This window comes from Caloenas nicobarica, chromosome 6, assembly GCF_036013445.1.
Source record: "Caloenas nicobarica isolate bCalNic1 chromosome 6, bCalNic1.hap1, whole genome shotgun sequence".
NCBI lineage: Eukaryota > Metazoa > Chordata > Aves > Columbiformes > Columbidae > Caloenas > Caloenas nicobarica.
The window spans coordinates 8,834,569-8,855,817 of NC_088250.1; the positions used below are offsets into that span (position 1 = coordinate 8,834,569).

At 49.9% G+C, this 21,249-nt stretch overlaps 1 protein-coding gene across 2 annotated transcripts; it reads left to right on the top strand.

Moving 5' to 3' along the window:
* Positions 1 to 4,365: 4,365 nt before the first annotated feature.
* On the top strand, positions 4,366 to 20,832 carry MREG (melanoregulin). Of its 2 annotated transcripts, none has more exons than XM_065638009.1 (5): positions 4,366 to 4,448; positions 8,906 to 9,065; positions 17,270 to 17,360; positions 19,062 to 19,225; positions 19,599 to 20,832. In XM_065638009.1, the coding sequence occupies exons 1-5, from the start codon at positions 4,366 to 4,368 to the stop codon at positions 19,731 to 19,733; spliced, it is 633 nt and encodes a 210-aa protein (XP_065494081.1). In that variant the 3' UTR covers positions 19,734 to 20,832. The 2 variants fall into 2 exon arrangements, with proteins under 2 accessions (XP_065494081.1, XP_065494082.1); XM_065638010.1 differs by having other exon boundaries at positions 17,312 to 17,360.
* Positions 20,833 to 21,249: the final 417 nt, after the last annotated feature.

Below are 21,249 nucleotides of genomic sequence, written 5' to 3' on the forward strand. Positions count from 1 at the left end.
TGGTTCATTTCCCTGCACATCAGTAAACTGAGTTCTTTTTCTTAGTGTAATGACCTGACATCCAAGGGAAACAGTGCTGCCCCGTGAAAATAAAACATCTGACATCACCTTAACCAGATGCTTTAATTTTTCTGAAGATTTCCTTTCCCCTTCTCCCTTGTTTTGGTGCTGGTGGGGGAGACCTGTTCTGTTTTACCCAGAATATAAATATTACTCTCAGAGCAAGTCTGGGCTTAGACATAGCCCTTAAAATCGCAGCAATTCTGTAGCTTGCAGCCAAGTCACGGGCTTGCTGCTTGTAATTCAGCACCACCACTGCGTCCTGCCCCTGCCTGTGGGAGGAAGATGAAGGAAGAGATACACCAACCTTCGGATCTGGGCAAAGCTGTGGTGTGAAATAAGCAGCCTTGTTTTCAGAGATTTTGGACACTGGGCAATTCCCCAAGAGCCAGTGGGACAACTATGGTCACAACACACGTGCTGGCACCACCGTTACTGCTTGTAATGAGCTCCAAGACATTATCCTGGGAAAAGACATCCGGACATAATGTGTGTATCAAGGAAGGCACTGTGCCCACCCCAATGAGGTGATGGGCCAGGGCCATATTTCACCCAATGTCACTCTGACTCCTCAGTGCAACCCGTGGAAGATGCCCAGCGGAGTACTGATCCAGGATGGGGATGACTCTGTCCTCCTTCCTACGTGACAGCCTCGGAGCTTGGGGAACAGGTATTTAGGTGATAACTATGCCGAGGAATGAAAAGAGTCTGTAACCAGCAGGCTCTTGTTCACTAGGAACAAATAAAGACAGTGCCAAAGTCTTCACCCTGGAGTCTCTCCCCACCAAGAAGTCACCGGTGATATGAAAATGTCCTGGGACCACAGAGCCCATGGGGGAATGGGCGAAACACTCAGGGCAGGCTGCTCCCCAGAGCATCGCTTCTGGATCTATCATCCGTGTTATTTACAGCACTGTGAAGAAGCTGACAATATTTCTCTTACCTTGTGAAGAAAATTATTTGCTTTTAAGACCCCAGTAAGGCTTCAGTTCTTGGGAGGCCTTCCCCTCTTTATTTGTTCTCTGATGGAAAAGGAACAAGATTTATTATCACAACAGGCAATAACGGGATTGGAAAATATTTGGTGTTTCTACAAGGCTCTTTAAGCCTAGAGGGCTCAGACTTTAAATTAATGAAGAACATAATTCTCTTGGCTTACAAGCAGCAGGGCATGCAATCAAATCTCCTTGTAGGGAAGGGAGTTAGCCACAAATGAAGGATATCTCAGCTGATGGCATGGCTGTGTGTGTTACAGCTGTGCCGATCGGGGCTGTCCCTGCGTGCTCCTGACATCTGCAGTCCAGAAAAAAACCAGTGATCATGTGAAAAGAGAGCCCAGATGAAAGAGAGACCTGATGGATCAACCAGGGAGGGAGAAGGGAATCTCTGCAGTGGTGACTATTTTAGGGAGCGTGCGTCCGCACCCGTGCAAGTAACTGTCATGGCCAACTGCCAGATCCTTTTAATGGCAGCCGGCACGTCGGCTGGTTATTCTTGTGATCAAGCACACAAAAGGCTGGAGAAGAACTAAAGGCAGGCACGGGCAAGCTCAAGGGCAGAGGAGGAAGTCTGCAGAGGAAAGCGCCCTTGACTTTGAAATCCTGCCTCCCTGCTTAGCTCATCCTGCCATAAATCTTGATTTATGAATCACTGATGTATGGTGCGGGGAGCGGAGCTGAAAGCCCTGGCTGGGAACAAAGCCCCAGCGCTGGGATCTTCCAGAAACAATAAGAAATAAGTCCTTCTTCCATAATTTCACCTTTTAATTAGGAAGATGGGAAGAGTGATTGATGGGCAGATAAATTAAATTAAATTAAGAAGTCAGGTGAGAATCTGTGGCAGAGCACGCCAAGATCTCCTCTTCCCTGGGCGGGGACCAGAAGCTCCTCCATGCTTCCTGGCTCATCTTACATCTTTATTTGCTGACGACAGCGGCACCAACAGCTTATCGTTGTCTCCAGTTCATTTGTAGCTGTAGAGCCGTTGATCTCTTGTTACCCAATGGCCTTAACCAGACCCAAATGTCCCAACTCACCTTGGTGGCACCACAATCCAGCGCTGCAGACCTCTTGGCCAAGCAGGTTCCCAAAGTGGCCGATGAGAAAGTACCAGGTGGTGATTTTGGGGTCTGCAGGCGCGGCTGGTTCCGGCCGGGATCCCGGCAGTCCCCTCAGCTTTGCAGCACTGCCGGCTTTTGCTGCTGAAATTTGTTGCCGTTTGCAGTTCCCAATGCAGCAACTTGGAGAGAGGGCTGGACCTGGGCAGCAGAAGCAGTACACCCCTATTTTGGCAGTGGGGTTTCTCTTCTTCTTACCAGAGATGTTTATTTCTAGACATTTTGGGGGAAACAATATCTCAGATAGACACGGAGGACTCTTGGGCTCCAGTGCTCTCTGGAGAGCATCAGATGTGAAGGCTAAGGTTAGACACCTTAGACAGTCCTTCCGTGGTAGCTGAGAAGCACCACATACCTCTAGCTCCAGCTTCAGCCACTGCATTTCAGGTGCCCAGAGGTCTCCCTCCTCCTGTCTCCTCTGGTGAGTACGGAATTGGAGAGAGGAGGTGAGTCCGCAGGAGAAGGCACCACTGATGCCACGTGGGTTTGTGTGTGATGGTTTCCATGTTCATGCAGGTTCTTTGACTCCTCCTAAATGTGCTCCAGCTGAATTCCTCCTCCTGCCTCCAGCTACTTCCACCTCCCACAGGGGTCTGTGAGCCTCTGCACTCGATCCCCCCGTGTGAAATAACCATCAGGGAAACCTCGCTACGGCTGGATTCAGGTACTACAAAGTCCCCGAGTCAAGTACGTTCCTTTAGGGCATTTTGCAGTGCTGTGACGAAATGTTTGTGTCTCGTCTAGCAGGGAGCTTCGCTATCCAGGGGTCCTGGGCGTCCAAGGGACGTAATTCACTGGTGATGAATTAAAAAGCCCTGGAATTAAAAAGCAGAGAAACGTGAGTGTGAGTTGATTTTATTTTGCTTTTCCTTGTGTGCTTGTGTTGGGCATGAAGATGTAGTAGATCATATTACTTTTTCGGCTGGCATAAGGAAAAAATTCAGTGGTGTCAGGAAGCTGCTGTACTAAAATTAAATGACTCTTTGGGACGTGTGTGGCTGACCATACTTAAAGCAGTTGCTTTGGGGACTGGCTGATGCTTGATGGTCTGTTCTGAAATGCAATCAAACATGTGGTGATTAAACAAGATCCAGGACCATCTTAATTCAGTGTTTAAACTTTGTCTTCTTCCTTGGGGTCTGAGCTAGGCACATGATAGGAACATTCATTGTAAAAAAGGGAGAAATAAAGGGGAAGGGAACAATCTTTTAGGCTTTTCTCTTCTACCTTCAAAAACCCCTGCACTGGTAGACAGCTGAGTCCATCACCCCCTGCCCATTTCCCTTTGCATTTCACAGGATCACAGTCCTGTGTCTGGAAATCCAAGCGGGAACAAGCCTGGAAGCTTAGTGGTGCAGAGGATTGGAAAGGGGGGATTTCTGCCCATGACATGATGGCCAGTGGGGTGGCCCATTTTTGGCCAGGTCGCAAGGCCCAGAGGCTGCGAATGCAACACACCTCTGGCCCTTGTGCCCCAGCCAAAATCGGCATCAGGGAGGCTGTGTGAGGGTGCAGGGAGATGTGGGAGGGTGCAGGGGGGTGCGGGAGGGCATGGGAGGATGCAGGGGGATGTAGGAGGTTGTGGGAAAATGCAAGAGAGTAAAAGGAAGATGCAGGAGGGCACAGGAGGGTGCAGCAGGATGCAAGAGGGAGCAGGGGGTTGCAGGGGAGTGTGTGAGGGTGTGCACCCTGCAGCAGAGAGCAGGAGGGTACAGAAGGGTACAGAAGGGTGCAGGAGGATGCAGGAGAGTGCAGAGGGATGCAGGAGGGTGCAGGTGGATGCAGCAGAGAGGGGAGGGAGCAGGAGCGTACAGAAGGGTGCAGGATGCAGGAGAGCAGAGGGATGCGGGCTGGTGCAGGTGGATGCAGGGGGGAGCAGGAGACTGCAGAAGGTTGCAGGAGTGTTCAGGAGAGTGCAGAGGGATGCAGGAGGATGCAGCAGAGAGCGGGAGGCTGCGGGAGGCTGCAGAAAGCTGCAGAAGGCTGCGGGAGGCTGGCTCAGGGCGCCTGCCCGCGAGCCCACCGGCGCAGAGGCACCGTGGGAGCGGCTCCCGCAGCCGCGGCAGTGCGGGGGGCGCGGTGCCCGGCTCTCTTCCGCTCCCTCGGCGGCGGCGCTGGGGGCGCGGCCGGGGCGTGGCCGGGGCGCGGGGCGTGTCCCGCCCCGCCCAGCGCGGCTGGCGGCGGCGCCGATGGGGCTGCGGGCCTGGCTGCGCTCCTGCTGTGGCTGCTGCGGCGGGGAGGCGGCGGCGCCCGAGAAGGAGCCCCTGATCAGGTGAGACCCCCCCCCCGGCTCCTTCCCAACCCCACAGCCCCTCGGAGTGTCGGGGCTCAGCCCCTCCGCCCTGCGCAGGAGGAGGGATGCTCCCACCGGAGATGAGTCGCTTGCTCCGCAGCCACGCGTGAGCCTCTTTTCACCCCCACGCCGGCACCGTCCGAACCCCAGAGCCTTTTCCCGTTGCCCTGGCGCGTCAAGCCGAGCCCCGTTTTTCCCCTAAAACAGTTTCCAGGGATGTTAGAGCCGCTGCTCTCCGTGGGCAGCTGGCCATCCCCTGCGAGAGCCGGACGAGGCTCCGAAGGGATTTTCTCCCGCGGTAAGATGCTGCTTTCAATTCTCTTTCCACCCGCGTTGTCACGGGGGCCGGGTTCTTTCTGACATCTCTCGGTGCGATGTATGCCGGACTCTGCGTGCCGTGGGGTTTTTTTATGGTTAGGTTTTAGCAAACGAACCAGGAGCGGCATCTCATCGGTGTTTCCCATGTGCCATTCGGCATAGGGACCGTTTGGCTTTTGTCTTTCCACGGTAGGATTTCAATAGAGGAGGCTGAGGCACTGAACAAAAAGGGGGTCCTGCCTGCAAGCAGGGGTGCGTCCGTCCCCGCATCACTATGCAGGGGGTCAGGTCCCGCCACTGGGCAGCTCTGTGCTGCGCAGAGCTCTGTTCCCGGGCTGGGGATGCTGGAAGGGAGACACGCAGCACTGCCGGAAAGCTTTATATGAAAGCAGCACGCGTGCTGATATCTAGAGAGCAGAATTTTCTCTCCTGCTGTCAGTCGCACATGGAGCTGTGAGGCTGGGAGGGATTTTTGTACAAAAAGATGAAGCTCTGAGTCGTGGGGAAGATCTGTGAGCTGTGCAGGCACGTAAGCAGGTTTCACGTGTTGCGAAACATCCGTGCCTGGGGTTTGCGGCACCTCTTCCTCCTTCCCCAGCTGCCAGACGGGGTCCTGGCCACAGGCAGAGCCCGCGGTGGGTGCCCCAGCCCCGGCGGGGGACAGGGACTGAGCCGTCCTCACAGCATTGGTGAGACAGAGGCTCTTCAAGGAGGAGGGTGGGATGCACCCAGGTTGGCCTACATAGACATTGGGCTATAGCAGAGCTGGCAACAGGGCTTGAAGTGTCCTGATTTCGTGCTGTTACAGCAGTTACCTAAATAATAACCAGATAATCCTGAGCACGGGGCCTCCAGCCCAGGAAATTGGCATTAACCTAATGAGAGCTGAGCACATGTGTGGAGAGGCTCCTTCCCGCCGCCACGGTTGTCCCTCGCTGGGCACCTTTCTTTAGCAACACACCTTCCACTGGCGATCCAGTTAATGCTGGCTATAAGTAGGAAAGTCTGTATAAATGCTGGGCGTTCGAAAAGCATCTGCTCTTGCACAAGCGTGCCAGCACAATTAATCCAACAGCCTAATCGCTGGCCTGTCCCCCTTTGGGAGGGTTTTGGGGTTTTATTTCAGAGCCAGGATCTTGCAGGAGCATGCTTGCTGTATCTTTATTTTTATTGCAGTGTTGTTTAAAATGAATAACTTGCTTAAGATTTCAGATCTTTTAGCTGAGTTTTAGTTTTTGTGAGCTGACAACTCTACCAAAATCTTTATGATTTTCACCATATTTTCACCAGGTGGAGTGCTTGCAGCCTCACAAATCCAACATATCAAAGAATGAAGCAGTGAGGGGGAGGTAATATGTGTATAATTGGGAGCATATATTACCCAAGCATATACAAGGCTGGCTGTAACCCATGACAAAGCCAGTGAGAGCAGCCAGTGCTGTGCATGGAGGTGGAAATGGAGCATGGACGAAGACACAGCACTAGTGCAGGGCTGGGAAAAGAAACCCCAGCCAAAATGCAGCAAAGCGCCCAGGCTGCCTGACTGTCTCTCAGTGCGGGAAGGTGGGATCTGGCTCAGATGGTGTCCTCAGGATACAAATAAATTGGACTTTGGGCTCTGAATCCTGAAACAGGTTTAATCTGGACTGGAAGACCCTTGGAGCTGAAAGTTGTTGATGAAGCATTAGCGCTCACCATTTTTTGGATAGTGTCCAGAGTGTGAAATGGTCCAAGTCCCCTCTGGTCCCGCAGAGACTCCGGTAACCTGCCGAGCAGGCTGCTGTTCATGTGCTCCTTTTTTTCATCGCATTTCTTCATTGTAAATGTTGCTTGGAAGTCCAGCACACTCTGGGGGTGCTCACTGTCGGCAGAGCTCCCCATGCTTGGCTGGATTTGCTGACTCCTGGGCGCTGCCCACATCCTTTACAGGCTGCTGGATGCTCCCCGCTGTGGTTTGGAAATAGACACGCACTGGGAAGCGCCTTGCAAGCTGTGGAGGAGCGGCTTGTAGAAGCTAAGGCGTGTTAGTGTTTTTGCCAAATACTGGGTTTTCAAGTAAGTCGGATGTTGAGGGTACCGGTAAGTCACTGGGTGGGAAAAAGCCTGTTGAAAGCAGGATGGGATGAAACTTGTGCTGGTAGCACAACTGGCTCCTGAGTGGTCCCCTCCAGGCTGGGAACCCGCCTGATCCACCTTTGAAAAATGGTTTGAGCAATCCCATGCTGGCTCTGGTGTAGGAACAGCTGAGTTATGCCATCCACACCCTCTAAGATACGTTTATTTGCTCATCTTTAGCGAGAGATTATAAGATATTACGTTTTCCCTTATTAATCGTTGCTCAGGTTTTTGGTGTGTTGAAAGTCTAATTAACCTTCCTGCAGGAATACTGATGTAAATTATTTTTTCTATTTTATCTATGTGCCAGAGCTCCTCTTAGCATCTTTTCTATGACTTGATGTCGTGGGTAGAGCACCCACAGTGTCATCTGAGGTTTCGCTGGATGGATTCCTTGGGAAAAGAGTGAGGTTTGGGTAGCAAATAGGATAAACAGTGGGTGGTTGTAATAAGAAGTGAGCAGGGATTACCACAGGATGGCTGATGAGAGTATTGGGTAAGGTCCAAAATATTTCTCAGTCTGCATTGTTTTTCTCAAGCGTCTGGACTTCTCGATTAGAAACGTTATGGAAATACTCCATTAAAAGTTCTCCCAGCAAAACTAAATAATCCTGTATAAAAAACTGGATGCCACAGTAGCAATACAAAGCTATAAAACATGGAACTGCCACTAATGCAGAGAAAACCTCCTTGCCTTGGTGGGGGCAGCCTTCCCAGAAGATGATGCTCTGCTTTGCTGACTGCTAAGCAAATAAAGCCAGGAGTTCACAAGCAGACAGAGGATGTTTCCGTCCCCCAAATTAGGATGGGAATAAATGTCCTTTCTGTGCCTTGGCACAGGTCCGTGCATGGCTCAGTGCATCGCTGTACCTCTCAGGTAGGAGCTGCTGGGGTGGGGGGCACCTGCGAGGATTGCCTGCTTGATTCGGTAGAGTTTGGGCTGCTGGGGAGAAAATAGAGCTGCAGGGTCACACAGAAACATGGTCACAGAGGTGGGACCTCTGGAGAGCACCCAGTCCAACCCCTGATCAAGCAGGGTCAGCTGGAGCAGGTTGCCCAGGACTGTGTCCAGTTGGGTTTTGAGTGTCTCCAAGGATGGAGACTCCACAACCTCTCTGGGTAACCAGTGCTGTGTTCACCCACCCTCGTGGTAGAAGATTTTTTCTTAGGATTAAACAGAATTTCCTATATTTCAATGTGTGTCCTATCATGGACCACCACTGAAAAGTCTGGCTCTGTCTCCTTCACTCCCTCAGGTATTTATATATGAGATCCCCCTGAGTCATCTCTTCCCTAGGCTAACCAGTCCCAGCTCCCTCAATGGAGGTGACGTGTGTTTTGTCCAAAATAAAACTATGCCCAGCAGCAGTGCCTTCGAGGAGAAGATGGATAGAAGCTGCTTCTTTGGCCGAGAGGCATTGCACGTAGCCATCCTCTTGCCCGCTGCACAAAGTCCCCATGGGGATGGGTCATGCTGCTAGGGTCTTGACATGGCTGCAGGGTTTAGCCGGGCAGAGAGAAAATACCCTTCAGACCCAATGGGATTTTTGAGCCTCAGTTAATTAGAACTGTTCCCACATTAAGCTCAGAGAGGCTGGCGGGGCTCGCACAGGGTTTGGTGCGGGAAGGCATGATGGGGAGCAGGGCAGGGGGGCTGTGGGAACGACGAGGAGATGCTGCCTTTCATCCTCGCTGATGGATGCTTGCAGTTCCTCCGTCCTAGGTGCTCAAATAACATCTGGTGTCGTTAGCAAATCTGCGTGTCTGATTGCTCATGGCAGCAATGCCTGGTTTGAACCATGGCTTGCGCAGCCAGGATATTTGCTAAGGTAAAAAACTTTTGCTGTCTTCCCGTTCCCCCCTCCTCCTCTTCCTCCCCTCTCCCAGGCGTGTGGGTGTGAGAGGGGATGCTGCAGCCACGGGCACTTGACCCTGGGAAGGTAAAAGGAGGCAGCGTGATGCTGCGGTGGCTGACGCTGCCTCTCGTCTCCACTTCTCTGCAGTAACAACAACCCCTACGCCTCCTTTGGAGCCACGCTGGCGCGGGACGAGGAGCAGAACCTGTGGAGCACCCCACATGACGTGACCCACACAGAGGCGGACGATGACCGGGTGCTGTACAACATGATCGTGGTCAGGAACCAGCTGGACAAGGACTCGGAGGTGAGGCGGTGCCATTCCTCATGCTCAGGTTCACCGTGGACCAAGGCTCGGTGCTTTCATCGGGTGCTTTGGCTGTGCCTTTATTTAAGTACCTGTTAAGCTGCTATAAAGACCCCAAAGTCCCCCACTGTGGCTCATGTAAGCATCAGGTCCTCCCATCTGCTCCATCGCCCTCCAGATTTTATCCTGTGCCTGGTGTGGGTGCATCTGTAGCCATCTCATCCCTGGGAAGCTCGGGGATGTCTCCGGCGGCTGAGCCAGGAGAGCTGCCCTGAGCTGGGATGTACAATGCTCTGCAAAGCACCTCTACCACCACCACCCTCAAACATGTACTGGTAGCACTGGGATCCCCACCTCAATTTCCTAGCTTCACAGGCTGCTTTTTTTGGTCTGATGTTTCCCTATTTTGGCCTTTCTGTGATTTGACTGGCATTAACCTGGCCTGCCTGGCAATGGCGGCGCCTGGAGCTGAGCTACCACTCCATTGACATGTCAAGTTAAATACTCCTCTAATGTGTTATACACAATTAATGAGAAGCGGAGAACTGGCACAGCGCTTAGCATGGAAGGGAAAAATCATTGCTGTTACATAAAGGCTGTTTTGCAGCCCTGATTTCCTTCGCTAAAGCACTTGGGCGCAAAGGAGATTTCAGTGGCCTGATTAGGAGCAGGCTGTAGCAAATAGTGACGTGGTTTTCTCTCTCTGATTGCCTGTAAGACATGACAATCTTTGCAGGAAAGCCCGGAGGCTTCACATTTAATTTCAATGTGTTCCCACTTCGTCCAGGAGACCACAAGACTATAACTCTTCCTCCTGTGATAGTCCCCTCAAACCAAAAGCTAGCTCAGCTTTCATGAGAAGCCTTAAACTCCAGACATACAGCTGAGATCAAACTTACAATTTTTAAGACTTAAAATGAGATAATGCAGTCCTTGTATATGGTTGGCCAGAATCCTCATTTAATGTTTGTGGGTTTCTTTGTTTGTTTGTTTCTTTTTTTTGCTGGGGATTGAATTTATCATGGTTTTGACAAGAGATGGTTTTGTAGCAGTGTTTTCATGGCCACATATAACCTTCACAGCCATTGCAACTATATTGAAGATATCCTCTTCCCTCCCCACCACCGCTTTCTCTACCTTGCATTTGCTTGTCTTGGAGAAGACAGGGAGCTTCATCCAGCCCAAACTGGCTGACGGAAACAAGCACAACTCTGTTTAGGAGGCTGTGCCGGTCCCGAGTTTTTGCAGAGCGGTGCGTACCTCAGAGCAGTGCTGGAGCTCCTCATTTCAGCCTGTGCCCATTCGAGCAGCCTTTGGACTTGATTTAGGGCTCATTATGAGGCAGGCCTCCTTTATAAAACAGTATCATAAGTGGACAGGCTGCTAAAAAGACGGCTCTCTGGGCAAGAGAGTGTTGTGTGTCAGCCTTACTCAGGTTGCAGAGGAGAGCATCAGTTACAGGTGAGCAGGAGAGCGCTCCTGCACCTGCATGTCCTAAACCCAGCACGTCTGCCTGTCGTAAATGCCATGTACCTGCCTGTCCTAAATCCAGTGCTTTCTCCCTGCCTTCAGTGTATCCGTAGGGTTTTTAGCAGGTTTGAGCAGTTGCCGTGCCTGCCAGTGAGAAAGGAAAGTAGAAAGAGCACAGGGCTTCCTCTCCGCACCAAAGGTAAGATCACATACCCTGTTTTTTTATGCAGTGCAATTAATAAAAAAGCCTGAGGAGTACAACATCAGACTGACTCTGAAGAAAGCCAATGCACAATGTGCTTGATTTGAATTATGGCACAGTGCCCTTTACAGCTATTGATTGCCAACCTCCCTGCTGCCTCTGGTTTACAGCTGGGGAAACTGAGGCACAACATATAAGCCTGTCAAGCTGCTGTGGTTTCCAGCTGCAGCTCTTTCTGAGGGGCAGAACAGGGAGGGACTTGGCTGGCAAAGCCAACATTCCTGTGTTCAGCCCTGGGTGCCGAAATCTCTCCTTACTCCAGTGGGCATTTTAAAACCAGGCGAGATTGCATTGCCCTCCCCTCCTAATGAAACTTCAGCCTTGAGAGAGAGGGGAAAAAAGTCTAATTGCAAAACAGCACTAGGCTGCAAAAGCCATAATCTGCTTTGGGAGCTGCTCTGCTCCTGAAGTCCCTGGGGGGAGTATGCAGATGTGGCAGGACAGAGGACAGAAGAACGGTTTCTTGTGCACTAGCATTATGAAAACATAGGTCCTTTTTTTCTCTTGGTTAAAATCGGACTGAAAGGAGAACTAGTCCCTGTATTTCTGCTCCTTCATTTAAGAAAGAAATTTCGGTGTGCTGTGTGCTTGTACACTTTGCCATTCCCCACCTTTATCTTTGTGATTTCGTAGCACAGAACTTTGGAAAGATCCCAAAGAGCAAGTTGCTCTATGTCACGTGTGCTTGCATCAAACCAGTATCGTGGGTTTTTTAACCTAGCTAATCCACTTCTGCTTTCTTGGGTATTTTTTTTTTTTTAATGGTTGTTCACATAGTGACAAGGTGCTGTGAGCTAGGACAGAAGGAGCGATGGGCCAGGTGCATTCATGACATTAGTGCAGTGCTGGAGGTCAGCAGGCATGGTCCACGGTGGCTCTCTCCTGGCCTGGGCATCTCTGCACTGTGGATCGCTGTAAATAAATAAACCAAATCAAGTATGCGAAGGGCCAGGTGCTCTGACACCGAGTGTACCCTGTAGCTCGGTGTGTTAGATCATTCATGGTGGGCTGCCAGCAACTCACAGTGTTGGTGTCCTCCCTCGGGGTCAGTTCCTTGCCCCCACCATGGGGCTGGACCCACACGTGATCCACGTGGAGCCATTTCTTCTCTCTGCCTCCTGCCAACGGCCCCACTCTGGGAAATTTAGCAGCTCCAGCCTGAACTCAGTGTGACGTTAGCTTGTGTAAGGATGGCAGGGCTGCTTCACCCTGCTCCTCCCTGAACCAGGACAGCAAGCTCTTCAAAGCAAGCACCGTGAAGTCCCGGGTGCGCCCTGTTTCGCTCCCACTTGCTCATCCTGCTCACTGCTGCGTGCTGGGGTGACGGCTCACAGGGCTCTTGGCCGTGGTAGAGCCTGCTGAAGCACCCAGCGGTTGCCAAACCCACTGTGCAATAGGTACTCGAGGCAAGATTTGCTGGAGCTTCCTAAAATCGTAAGGGCAACTTGCAGCTTCTCGTTTCTCTCTGCCCGAGGCCGATGAGCATGATGTGCCTGGATGCATTTTTGGAAGCAAAGCGTGGGCAGGGGAGTGCGTGCGCAGAGAAAACCAGAAAAGCCGTAGCTGAAGGGCTGGCTTAAGGGGGCTGGTAAAGCTGGTGCAGCCTTTGGAGATCAAGGCTGTCATCAAAGCTTCCGAAGGCTGGGGTCAATGTTTCAAAAATAGAAAAAATGTTGTGGGTTTTTTTTCCCTCCTCCTGCCTTGCAGCATCGTCGAACCTGTTGTGGTATAAAGTAAAACTTCAAATCTGCAGGTGAAATGAGGATCTCTAGGAAGACAGGATGTTATTTAAGATGCTGCATAGATACACAGGCCAAGCGACTGTTCCAGCACGTACCCCGCTAGTGAGGACAAAAGCGTTTTATGGGGAAGGGGACTCCTGTGGCTCTGGCAATCCTCCAATGTTAACAGCAAGAGCTGGGCTTATTGGGTTTATGTGCGTGGTGTGGCAGATGCCCCATTTCACAAGGACCAATTTGTGGTGGCTCTGGTGCCTCAGTGTCCCCTGGTGGGGTGTGGAATTACTCAGCCATGGGCAGAGAGCCTGAGCTCTCGCAGCAACACCGGCTTCAGAAAAAGAGACAGGTTTAGAGCAGCTGCGCTGTGGGTCTGTGAACAGAAACTAAACGTGGGGTTTTGCCTTATGACTGAGGAAAGAAATGCTGTTCTTACGGCTTGTTGTAAATGCAATGCTTCTTTCTCCTTTTGGCTTATTCCTTTGGGGAAGGTGGGATCATAAACCCCACTAGCAAAGACAATTCTTCTGCCTGCATCTCTGCTGGGGGCCTGGCTAGCAGAGCTGCGCTGGTACAATCCTCCTGGCAAGCCCATTAATGACCTGACAAGGCCTATTTTTCTCCTTCCTCCTGCTCTCCTACAGGATTATTCTTTTTTAAAGATGTTACAGAGAAGGTCAGTATCACAACACACTGTTGCTGGGGCATCAAGAGGTGATGAGATTTGCCAGGGATTGGGGATGCAGGTCAGGGTGCCCAGAACTGACCCACTTAATACATATGAAAAAATATGTATGAAATCCTGCGTGCCCCTCTTAAAACAAAGTCCAATTTAAGCTTATTCTAAGCTGAGACATCGGTCAACGGTTCAATATATGAGTGTGGATCTAAAGTTTGTATTTGCTCAACTCCTTCCAGTGGACCCAGTTGCAGAGCCAGAGCAGGAGCATCCCTGGACGTGGCGTGGTACCTGCCTGGTCTTGTGTTTTTCAGTCTTTCCCTAATAACTCTGTTTTGATCTCATTTCCAAAATAACTCCTGAACAGAACGGTGACACCAATTGCTTTCAAGAGAATAAAGAAGAAGACTTCAGTAGAGGATTATTTTGGTGACGTGAGGAATGCTACCTACTAATTAGGAAATTTCCATACGAGCAGGGATGAAAAGTTGGACAGTACTTGCCTGTTTTCTTGGCACATTTTTTCCCAGAGCTCTTGGTTATGTACCAACCTGGCTTATATTTTATGCCCAGCATCTCCTCACTTCAATATGATATTGCAGATTTAATATGTCACACTAGAGAGTCCAGGGTGGTTTTCCAGGTAACCATTTGAAGGGCTGAGTGCTCAGAGGAGAGAGTTGGTGGAGTTTCCCTGCTGTACCCAGGATATTCTTGCTTTACGCACAAAGGGTTTTCTCAAGCCTCGACTGGTAGATGTTGTGTTTTAAACCTATGTAGGTTTAAAAGGGCAAAACTGGCTGCAAAAAACAAAGCCGAGAACTGCAACCTGCTTTGGTTTCCTGTGGTTAATTCAGGTTTTGGCAAAAGGGTATTTTTCTTAAAGGATTGATTTTGAGTACATCGCTGGGATGTCCCAGACCCATAGAAGCACCAAGGGGTTTGGTGAAGACCAGTCTCCTGCTGTACTTTCCCAGTACTGTGTACAAGAAACCTCCTCACCACTGCAGAAGTTACAGGTCGCGTCTTGGTGACTCACGAGAAACGCATGGGGAACACCCTGCCCAAAGCCTCCCATGTTGCCCATTCCTGTGTGGAGACTCAGGCAGGACAAGCTTTGCGCTTCTTCTGATCTATAGTTAGAGGGAGATGCTTTTTAGAATAATCTTGGGGATGGAAAGGTGCTCTTGACTTTATTTCCTTGTTAAAGCAACACAAAGGACAATCCCCTGCCCACAGCATGTAGGATGTCTCTACTACAAAGAATCCCCTGGGAAAACTCAGTGGTTTCTGAGGCTGATGGAGAACAAGGCATGAGTCTCTTCAAGAGTTCTGCCCATATCTGCCCAACTCTAGTTGCTTTTCAATGACTGGCACCATGTGCAGCATCCTTCTCCCAGCCTTCTCTACAGAAATATAAATACATCAAGCTCCACACTCAGGCAAAAGAAATGCTACCAAAACAAGAGGTATCCCCCCCTGGCATCACTGTTAAGCATCATTTTCTGTACCAAAGCCACTCCTTTGCACGCTTCCCAAATTCTTCATCAACAGAACACTGTTAGAGGTCCTCTGAGACTAAATATGCGCCATATATATGTGCACTAAACATGCTTCTGTAACGCAACTCAGTAACTACAGCACGCAAGAAAGCCATAACCTAGATTCCCTTAAAACAAAAATAGACAAGGGAAAACCAAGCTGCTGTTAATCCAGAGAAAATCAGGAGCAGCTTCCTGCATGCTAAGCACTGCTCGCTGTTTAGCTTAGCCAGGAGTCTGGTTCGCTACCACAGGGTAAATCCCCACAGCCCCAAAAGCTGCTGCCCAGTGCCAGCAAGCCACATTCTGGGGAGATGAGCATCTTTCCCACCCCCCATGTCGCTAATTCAGCAGCCTGAAGCGCGCCTGGAGTCACAGTGGCTGTGTTGATCGATCGTGTGTGTTAAAACACTTGTTTTCCTCTGCGGGAGGGCAGAGACACGCAGCTGATGGCCCCACCAGCATGCCCAGGCTGGTTTGCCCTCCTTTCTGCTTATGCCATGGGCTCACGAGCAGGCTGGGCTGTTCCAAGGATCCCCACCGGCAGGCAGTGAGGCACCATACAGCCTTTATTCTCTTTTTAGAAACTTCCGGGTTTGCAATAAACCTCCCACAAAGCTCTAATGCAATATCCCCCCTCTTTTTCACTGAGAGGAGCTCAGTTCCCAGCTACGAGCCGGTGTCACAGAGAGGAGAGCCTTGTCCCTGCCAAAGGGCTGCAGAGGCGTTTGGATGCCTTGTGCCAGCAGCCAGCTGCCCTCCCGTGCAAACAGCAACGCTGTTCTCAAGTGCCGCTGCAGTCAAGGGAGAAACGGAGCTCCCATCAGCGACGCAGCAGCTCGTCGTGAGCAGCAACACAAAGCTAAAAATGAAGTGGGTTTTGCTCTGCGAGGGTGCGAGCGGTACAGAGTAAGTGGCTGCAGACGGAGCCGCGTTTCCTCTGCTCTCCTGACCTGAATTCACCAGTGTCTTAACCCCAGCAGCTGCTTCTTCCGAAGCGTAATCTCCAAGGGGCTCCTGCAGCTATTGCTGAACAACAGGAAAACAGGCTCGTCATTTGATCCTCTGCAGTCGTGGTGTGTCAGCTGGGTTCAGGAAAAAAACACTAAAAAAATGTCCAACTCTATCAAACGAAGTGAACTCTTTAAGGCAACAGGTATCAGAAAACCAGGGGGATTTCTAAAGCCCAGCCTACCTTCATGGGTATTATTTAATCCCTTTGAACCCAGCACATCACATAGGAAAATCCCAGGGAGACAGCACAGATTAACACCCGTTTATTCTGCACAAATCCATCTATGTAATCTGCTGCTGAGAAATTAGATTAATTAAGGTTATTAGAGCATGTAAATTATTTGAGCAATGTTATGACCTGCTGTGTGGATGCTTCTGTAAATGCATCCTTTTCAGTGTGTGCATTGATTAAACTCAACTAGGAAAAGTACTCCTGGTTTTCTTGCAGAATACATGTGTTTCTGTGGGAACGCATACTTGTACGGATGTGTTTAATTGTGCTGGTATAACTCTAATAGATAACCTCAAAACCTTCCCCTTTAGACACTGTCCCATTATCCAGTTATAAAACTTGAGGTCAAGTGCAAGGATTTAAGCTGTGTAGTTAAATGAGGCATTAACTGCAGCAACTGGCTGTCACTAATAGTTATTATGTCAGATGACTCCAGCTCAGCCCTCAACCATCCACACACATCCCTCTTCGCTATTTAAAAAAGGGTACCCCAGCCTTTTAAAAAAGTATATTTTTCTTGTTTTCCAGTACTTTAAAAACCTGCCTGCTTCAGTTAAATGCCAAACAGAGGGCTTAGTTTGGAGAAGGCGCTGTACGCATGACTATACTGAGAGCAGTAACTTCTTTTCAAATTTTTATTGTCCCAAGGGCTATCATCAGCTGTAAGAAAACATGCCATGCCAGTTTAACTGTGAGGGTATGAAAATAAGGTGTTGCAATAGTTTAGAAAAGGTAATAATTAATACGTGTTTGTGTTTTCCCGAGCTGGTAAGGCTGAATAATGTGTTCTGACAACCTCAGGTTTTGATCCTAGCAGGGGTGTCAAGGTTTGGGGTAAAGAGCTTTGGACCAAAGAGGCTGAAGCCTCTCGAAGTACATTGTAAGTTCATGTCGTTCTCCAGCCTGGGAGAGTGTTACAATTTCTAGCACAGAGCAGAGCAGCAGTTTCATAGTGTCCCTGTCTGACTGAGGAAACCACTTTGGCCACCAGCAATGCCTAAGCTGAATTCTGTAATCCATGTTCAAGGTACCTAGAAGTCTGTTTTGTACATGCAGAGTAGATACGGAGACGTTGTAACAAATGTCAGGCTAAAATATTCTATACTGATCAGTATAATTTCTTCCAGGGGCAACAGCAGCCTGGCCATTGACTCCTCGGTGCCAACATCAACAGTTCAGCTCTGTTTCTAAAAGCTGAAATTCCTAGAAGAGCAGCAGAGACCTCCCCACATGCAAATGATTGAATATCTCTTATCCTTTTGCTTTGCAGGAATGGCAAAAGCTCAACTATGATATTTATACCTTACGGCAGACCCGAAAAGAAGTGAGAAGCAGGTGGAAACACATCTTAGAGGATTTAGGTAAGCTAGAGGACAACAGGATGTCATTTCTGTGGTACTGAATGATAAGTACCGTAGTGGCTGAGGATGGGAACGGCTCCCCAAAATCAGGCAGGTGGAGGAGAAAGGGAGGAAAACAAAACAAGATTGCAGAGAAATTCTGTCAGGAAGCCCACACAGCAGCTGAGAGCCTGCGAGAGGCTGCCCAGAACTCAGGCACGGCTGGGAGGAGACGGGGCCACCGTGTCTGCGGGCACGTCAAAAAGCCCACAAACCGCAACCAGAGGGAGAGCCTTTCCAGCCCATAATAGCGCGCACACTCACCCATTGCAAGCTTCCATGGGGAAACTTGGCAGGGATACCTGGGAGTTCACCCTGGTTTTTTTTCTAAACAAGATAAACAGGGAAAAATGAATATTCCTTTCAGATTTGAAACACATACCTGTTTTCCCTCCTTAGCCCACGCCAGCTGATCTGAGCTAAACCACCAACTTTGTTTGCTCTGAGGTGAATTTGAAATATTCTTTCACCAAACAAAACTGCTGAGCAGTGGCCCTCCTACTCCTGTTGTTTCCTAGCCTGCAAACAGTGAGCTGCACCCACTGGTCCTGTGGCGGGTGTGACAATTTTCCCAGTTGCGTTGCACGCAGCACGTGACACTTGGGTGAAGGAGACATGTCGTGCCGGCACATCAGTGCAGTGACTCGCGTCATGCGCTGGAGGTGGTTGGCAGCTATTGAGAGGAGGATGCATGAGTCAAGCGGACTTGTTGGGCTGTTCAAGGATATTATCACTGGGAGCAAAAGAGATGGGTATCTCAGCCACTCCTGCCCCACCTGCTGTTCCGGCATCTGGATGGGAGGAACATTACGAATTCATAACTAGGTATCAGTGTTCATCTTCACCCAGGTGCTCGTGCAACCTGTACAGGCCAAACACGGGAAGGATCGCTTGACATCCTTATATCTGTTACTGCACATTGACAAAGGCTCTCCCACATCTCCCTCATGTCCACAATGGCTCCAAAGCTGTTTTGCAAAGGGTGGGGAAGCTCAGAGATCATTTGGCCTTAGCAAAGCCAGGTGTGCAACCAGATGTGAAAACTGCTATCTTTTGTTACCTAAACCTGTGCTTTAATCAGAAGAGCACCACTCTTTCCCGGTAAGTATTTTCAGGTGAGACGCATCACCACCAGCTCCCAGCTGAACAACGGGTTAACAGTAGCCATTACATTTAAAGATCCCTGCATTCATTCTCCTCCCTGTTTCCTTCCCTTGGTACCCTTCTTATAAGAGATGCTGACTGCTACAGGAACAATTACGCATGTGTTCGTTACTGCTGCAGGCTTTTTACCGCTGTTACCTCCCAACATCTAGGCATAGTCACTGGGGTCCTCAGGAAGCCCCACCAGCCCCAAAAGCTTCTGCAGCATCAGGAACATGCAAGAGCACACTCTGGGTGTGGATGTTCATACGCCTTCTCTGGAAAACTAGCAACAAACTTGCTCTGATTTCCATCCCCCCGCCCCCCCCAGCCATCTCATACCTGCCCCAAGTGCAGACATGGGGCATACCCCAAGGAAATGCTATGTTTGTTTTAGCAAGCAGGGAATGCAGCAGCCCAAGGTGGAGGGGGAATAAAGAACCTTGCAAGAGCCTGGAGGGCTCAGGGATGACCCTGCTCGCATGTTTGACTCATTTCTGCAACACATCTCTTTCCTAGGTTTTCAGAAGGAAGCAGACTCCCTCTTATCAGTGACCAAACTCAGCATCATAAGTGACTCTCAGAACATGGGCAAAGCCAGAGACATCTTGTTAAAGCTCTCCGAAGAGACAAACATCTTCCCGACCAGCTGGGAGCTTTCTGAGCGCTACCTCTTCGTGGTGGTGAGTAGCTCTGAGTGTGCCATCCTCCCTGCGCCCCTGTCTCTGCAAGTAAGCTCAAATGGAAGGGAGCAGATGGGTGAATAGCACCAGAGGATATTCAAATACATGGCTGCATCTGGGGCATCCCCACCAGATGTTGCGCCTGTAGCTGGCTGTTCAGCTTCCGTGGAAATGTCAATGCTGTAGCATCATAAATTTGCATGCCCAAGTTCCTTTAACCCCACACAACTGGGTACTCTTGCAGCCTATTAAAGTGGGAAAATATTAGACCTAATGCCTGGCTTAACCTGAGAGCAGCTGTGGAGGGAGGACCCTGGCCAGGGAGACACCTGAAGCAGCCTGTAGTGACCATAAACCCCTCTTGCTTTGGCAGGATCGGCTCATAGCTCTGGATGCTGCAGATGAGTTCTTCAAGATGGCCAGTGTGGTGTATCCGAAGAGACCCAGTGGGGACAGAGCGGACGATAGCCAGAAGGCCCCACAGCGCATCTCTGCTGTGATGCCCTGAGGAGCATGCCTTGCTGGCACAAGATGGACAGCGAGTTTCTTTCCCTCCAGGACCCAGCTCCTCTGCCGAGGAGTCAGCTCAAGTAGTGCTGCTCCTTGTTTTCCTGCAGGGAAGCAAGTGGGCAGCCGGAGCGGAGCAAGGAGGCCAGCGAGCCGTGCCCATCAGGAGGGCACAGGAAGGCAGATGCTGGCCCTGAGGTGCTCCCAAACAGAAAGGAGCAAGAACTGCTGTAGCATAGCCCCTGTGGGAGACCACTAGCTGAGTAGTATGTGCAATAGGCATGAGGAGAACCTGCCACACAAGGCATTGCTACCAGTAGCTGCAGAAGTTGAGATGCCTCTAGCTACAAGCGCTGCAAGATCTGCGTTTCCACCTTCCGCTGGTACCTGCTACTGTCCTTTCCCTCGCCCCTGCTAGCCAGGAGGGCCAGCGAGGGAAGAAAAATACCTCAGCTGTCTACAACTCCATGACATTTCACTGTGCACTGGTCCTCTTTCTTATCCCCATCCCCAAGCAGCACCACTGGGCAGGTCCCAGGGGATTCAGCAAAGATGCAGGAGCAGCACGTAGCCGGGAGACGAGTGAGCACTGGGTGGCAAAGCCTTGGAGCAGCACTGCAGCTGGGTGCTGTGGCCCCTGCCGTTAGGGGCTTGGAGTGCTCAGCATGACATCTTAGAAGAAGGTAGATTTTTAGGAAGGTGCCGAGGTCAAACCTATTGAGAATTTGGATCCTGTAATATCCTCCGACTGCTTGCCCAGCATCTTAAGTAATTTCGGAAAGTTTTGGTCTTAATTGCATAAAAAACCACCCCACTATAAAGCTGCATGTAGTGTCAATATATACTGTCCCTGCTGTTAATGAGGATTTTTAATGAACATCCTTTATATCTTGGATTTTTGTCTGATAATGAGCAATAATTTTAAAACAGTGGATTTGATCTTTTAAAAACAAGTGAAAGTTCTTCACTGGTTAACACATGTGCTGCTAATTTGCCGGTCGAAGGTGCTGGTTACACACAACCTCCCAGAATAGCAAAACAGAGCTTTTATTTGTTTATACCTACAGTGTTTTAAATGTATGTATATTTATGAATTGTTTCTGTTTGTCAGTCTTCCTGGGAAACATTTGTCTCAACTCAGGCCATCAGTGAAAACTGAGTTTAATAAACAAAAACCATTACAAAACTAAAGTTTCTTACTCTCTCTGTAACCTTGTTCAGACAACAACATTTATCTTGATTGCCAGTAGCAAAAGGGTTGGGGTATTTGTAGAGCATGTGCCTCTGGGACCTGTTCTCCACACATTTAAAATTGCCTGTTGACATGGAAGAGTAGGGTCATTTGCCAGCCTAAGACCAACATCTTCATAGGAAACAGTGGGGATTTAATTAAATTTCAGTGGGTTTTGGAGTTAGGTGCCCTGTTTCCACTCCGGGTTTCTTTTTTTTAAGCAGAAGTTCAGCTGCGCTTTGGAGAACATGCCATATTTTATAGAAAAACTTCAGTGCATGGTAGC

Bases quoted from the DNA above. Each gene is read 5' to 3' on its own strand.
- MREG (XM_065638009.1), top strand. From the start codon at position 4,366: ATGGGGCTGCGGGCCTGGCTGCGCTCCTGCTGTGGCTGCTGCGGCGGG. The intron at 9,066-17,269 runs GTGAGGCGGTGC...TTTGCTTTGCAG, and splicing joins AGCTGGACAAGGACTCGGAG to GAATGGCAAAAGCTCAACTA. The intron at 17,361-19,061 runs GTAAGCTAGAGG...TCTCTTTCCTAG, and splicing joins ACACATCTTAGAGGATTTAG to GTTTTCAGAAGGAAGCAGAC.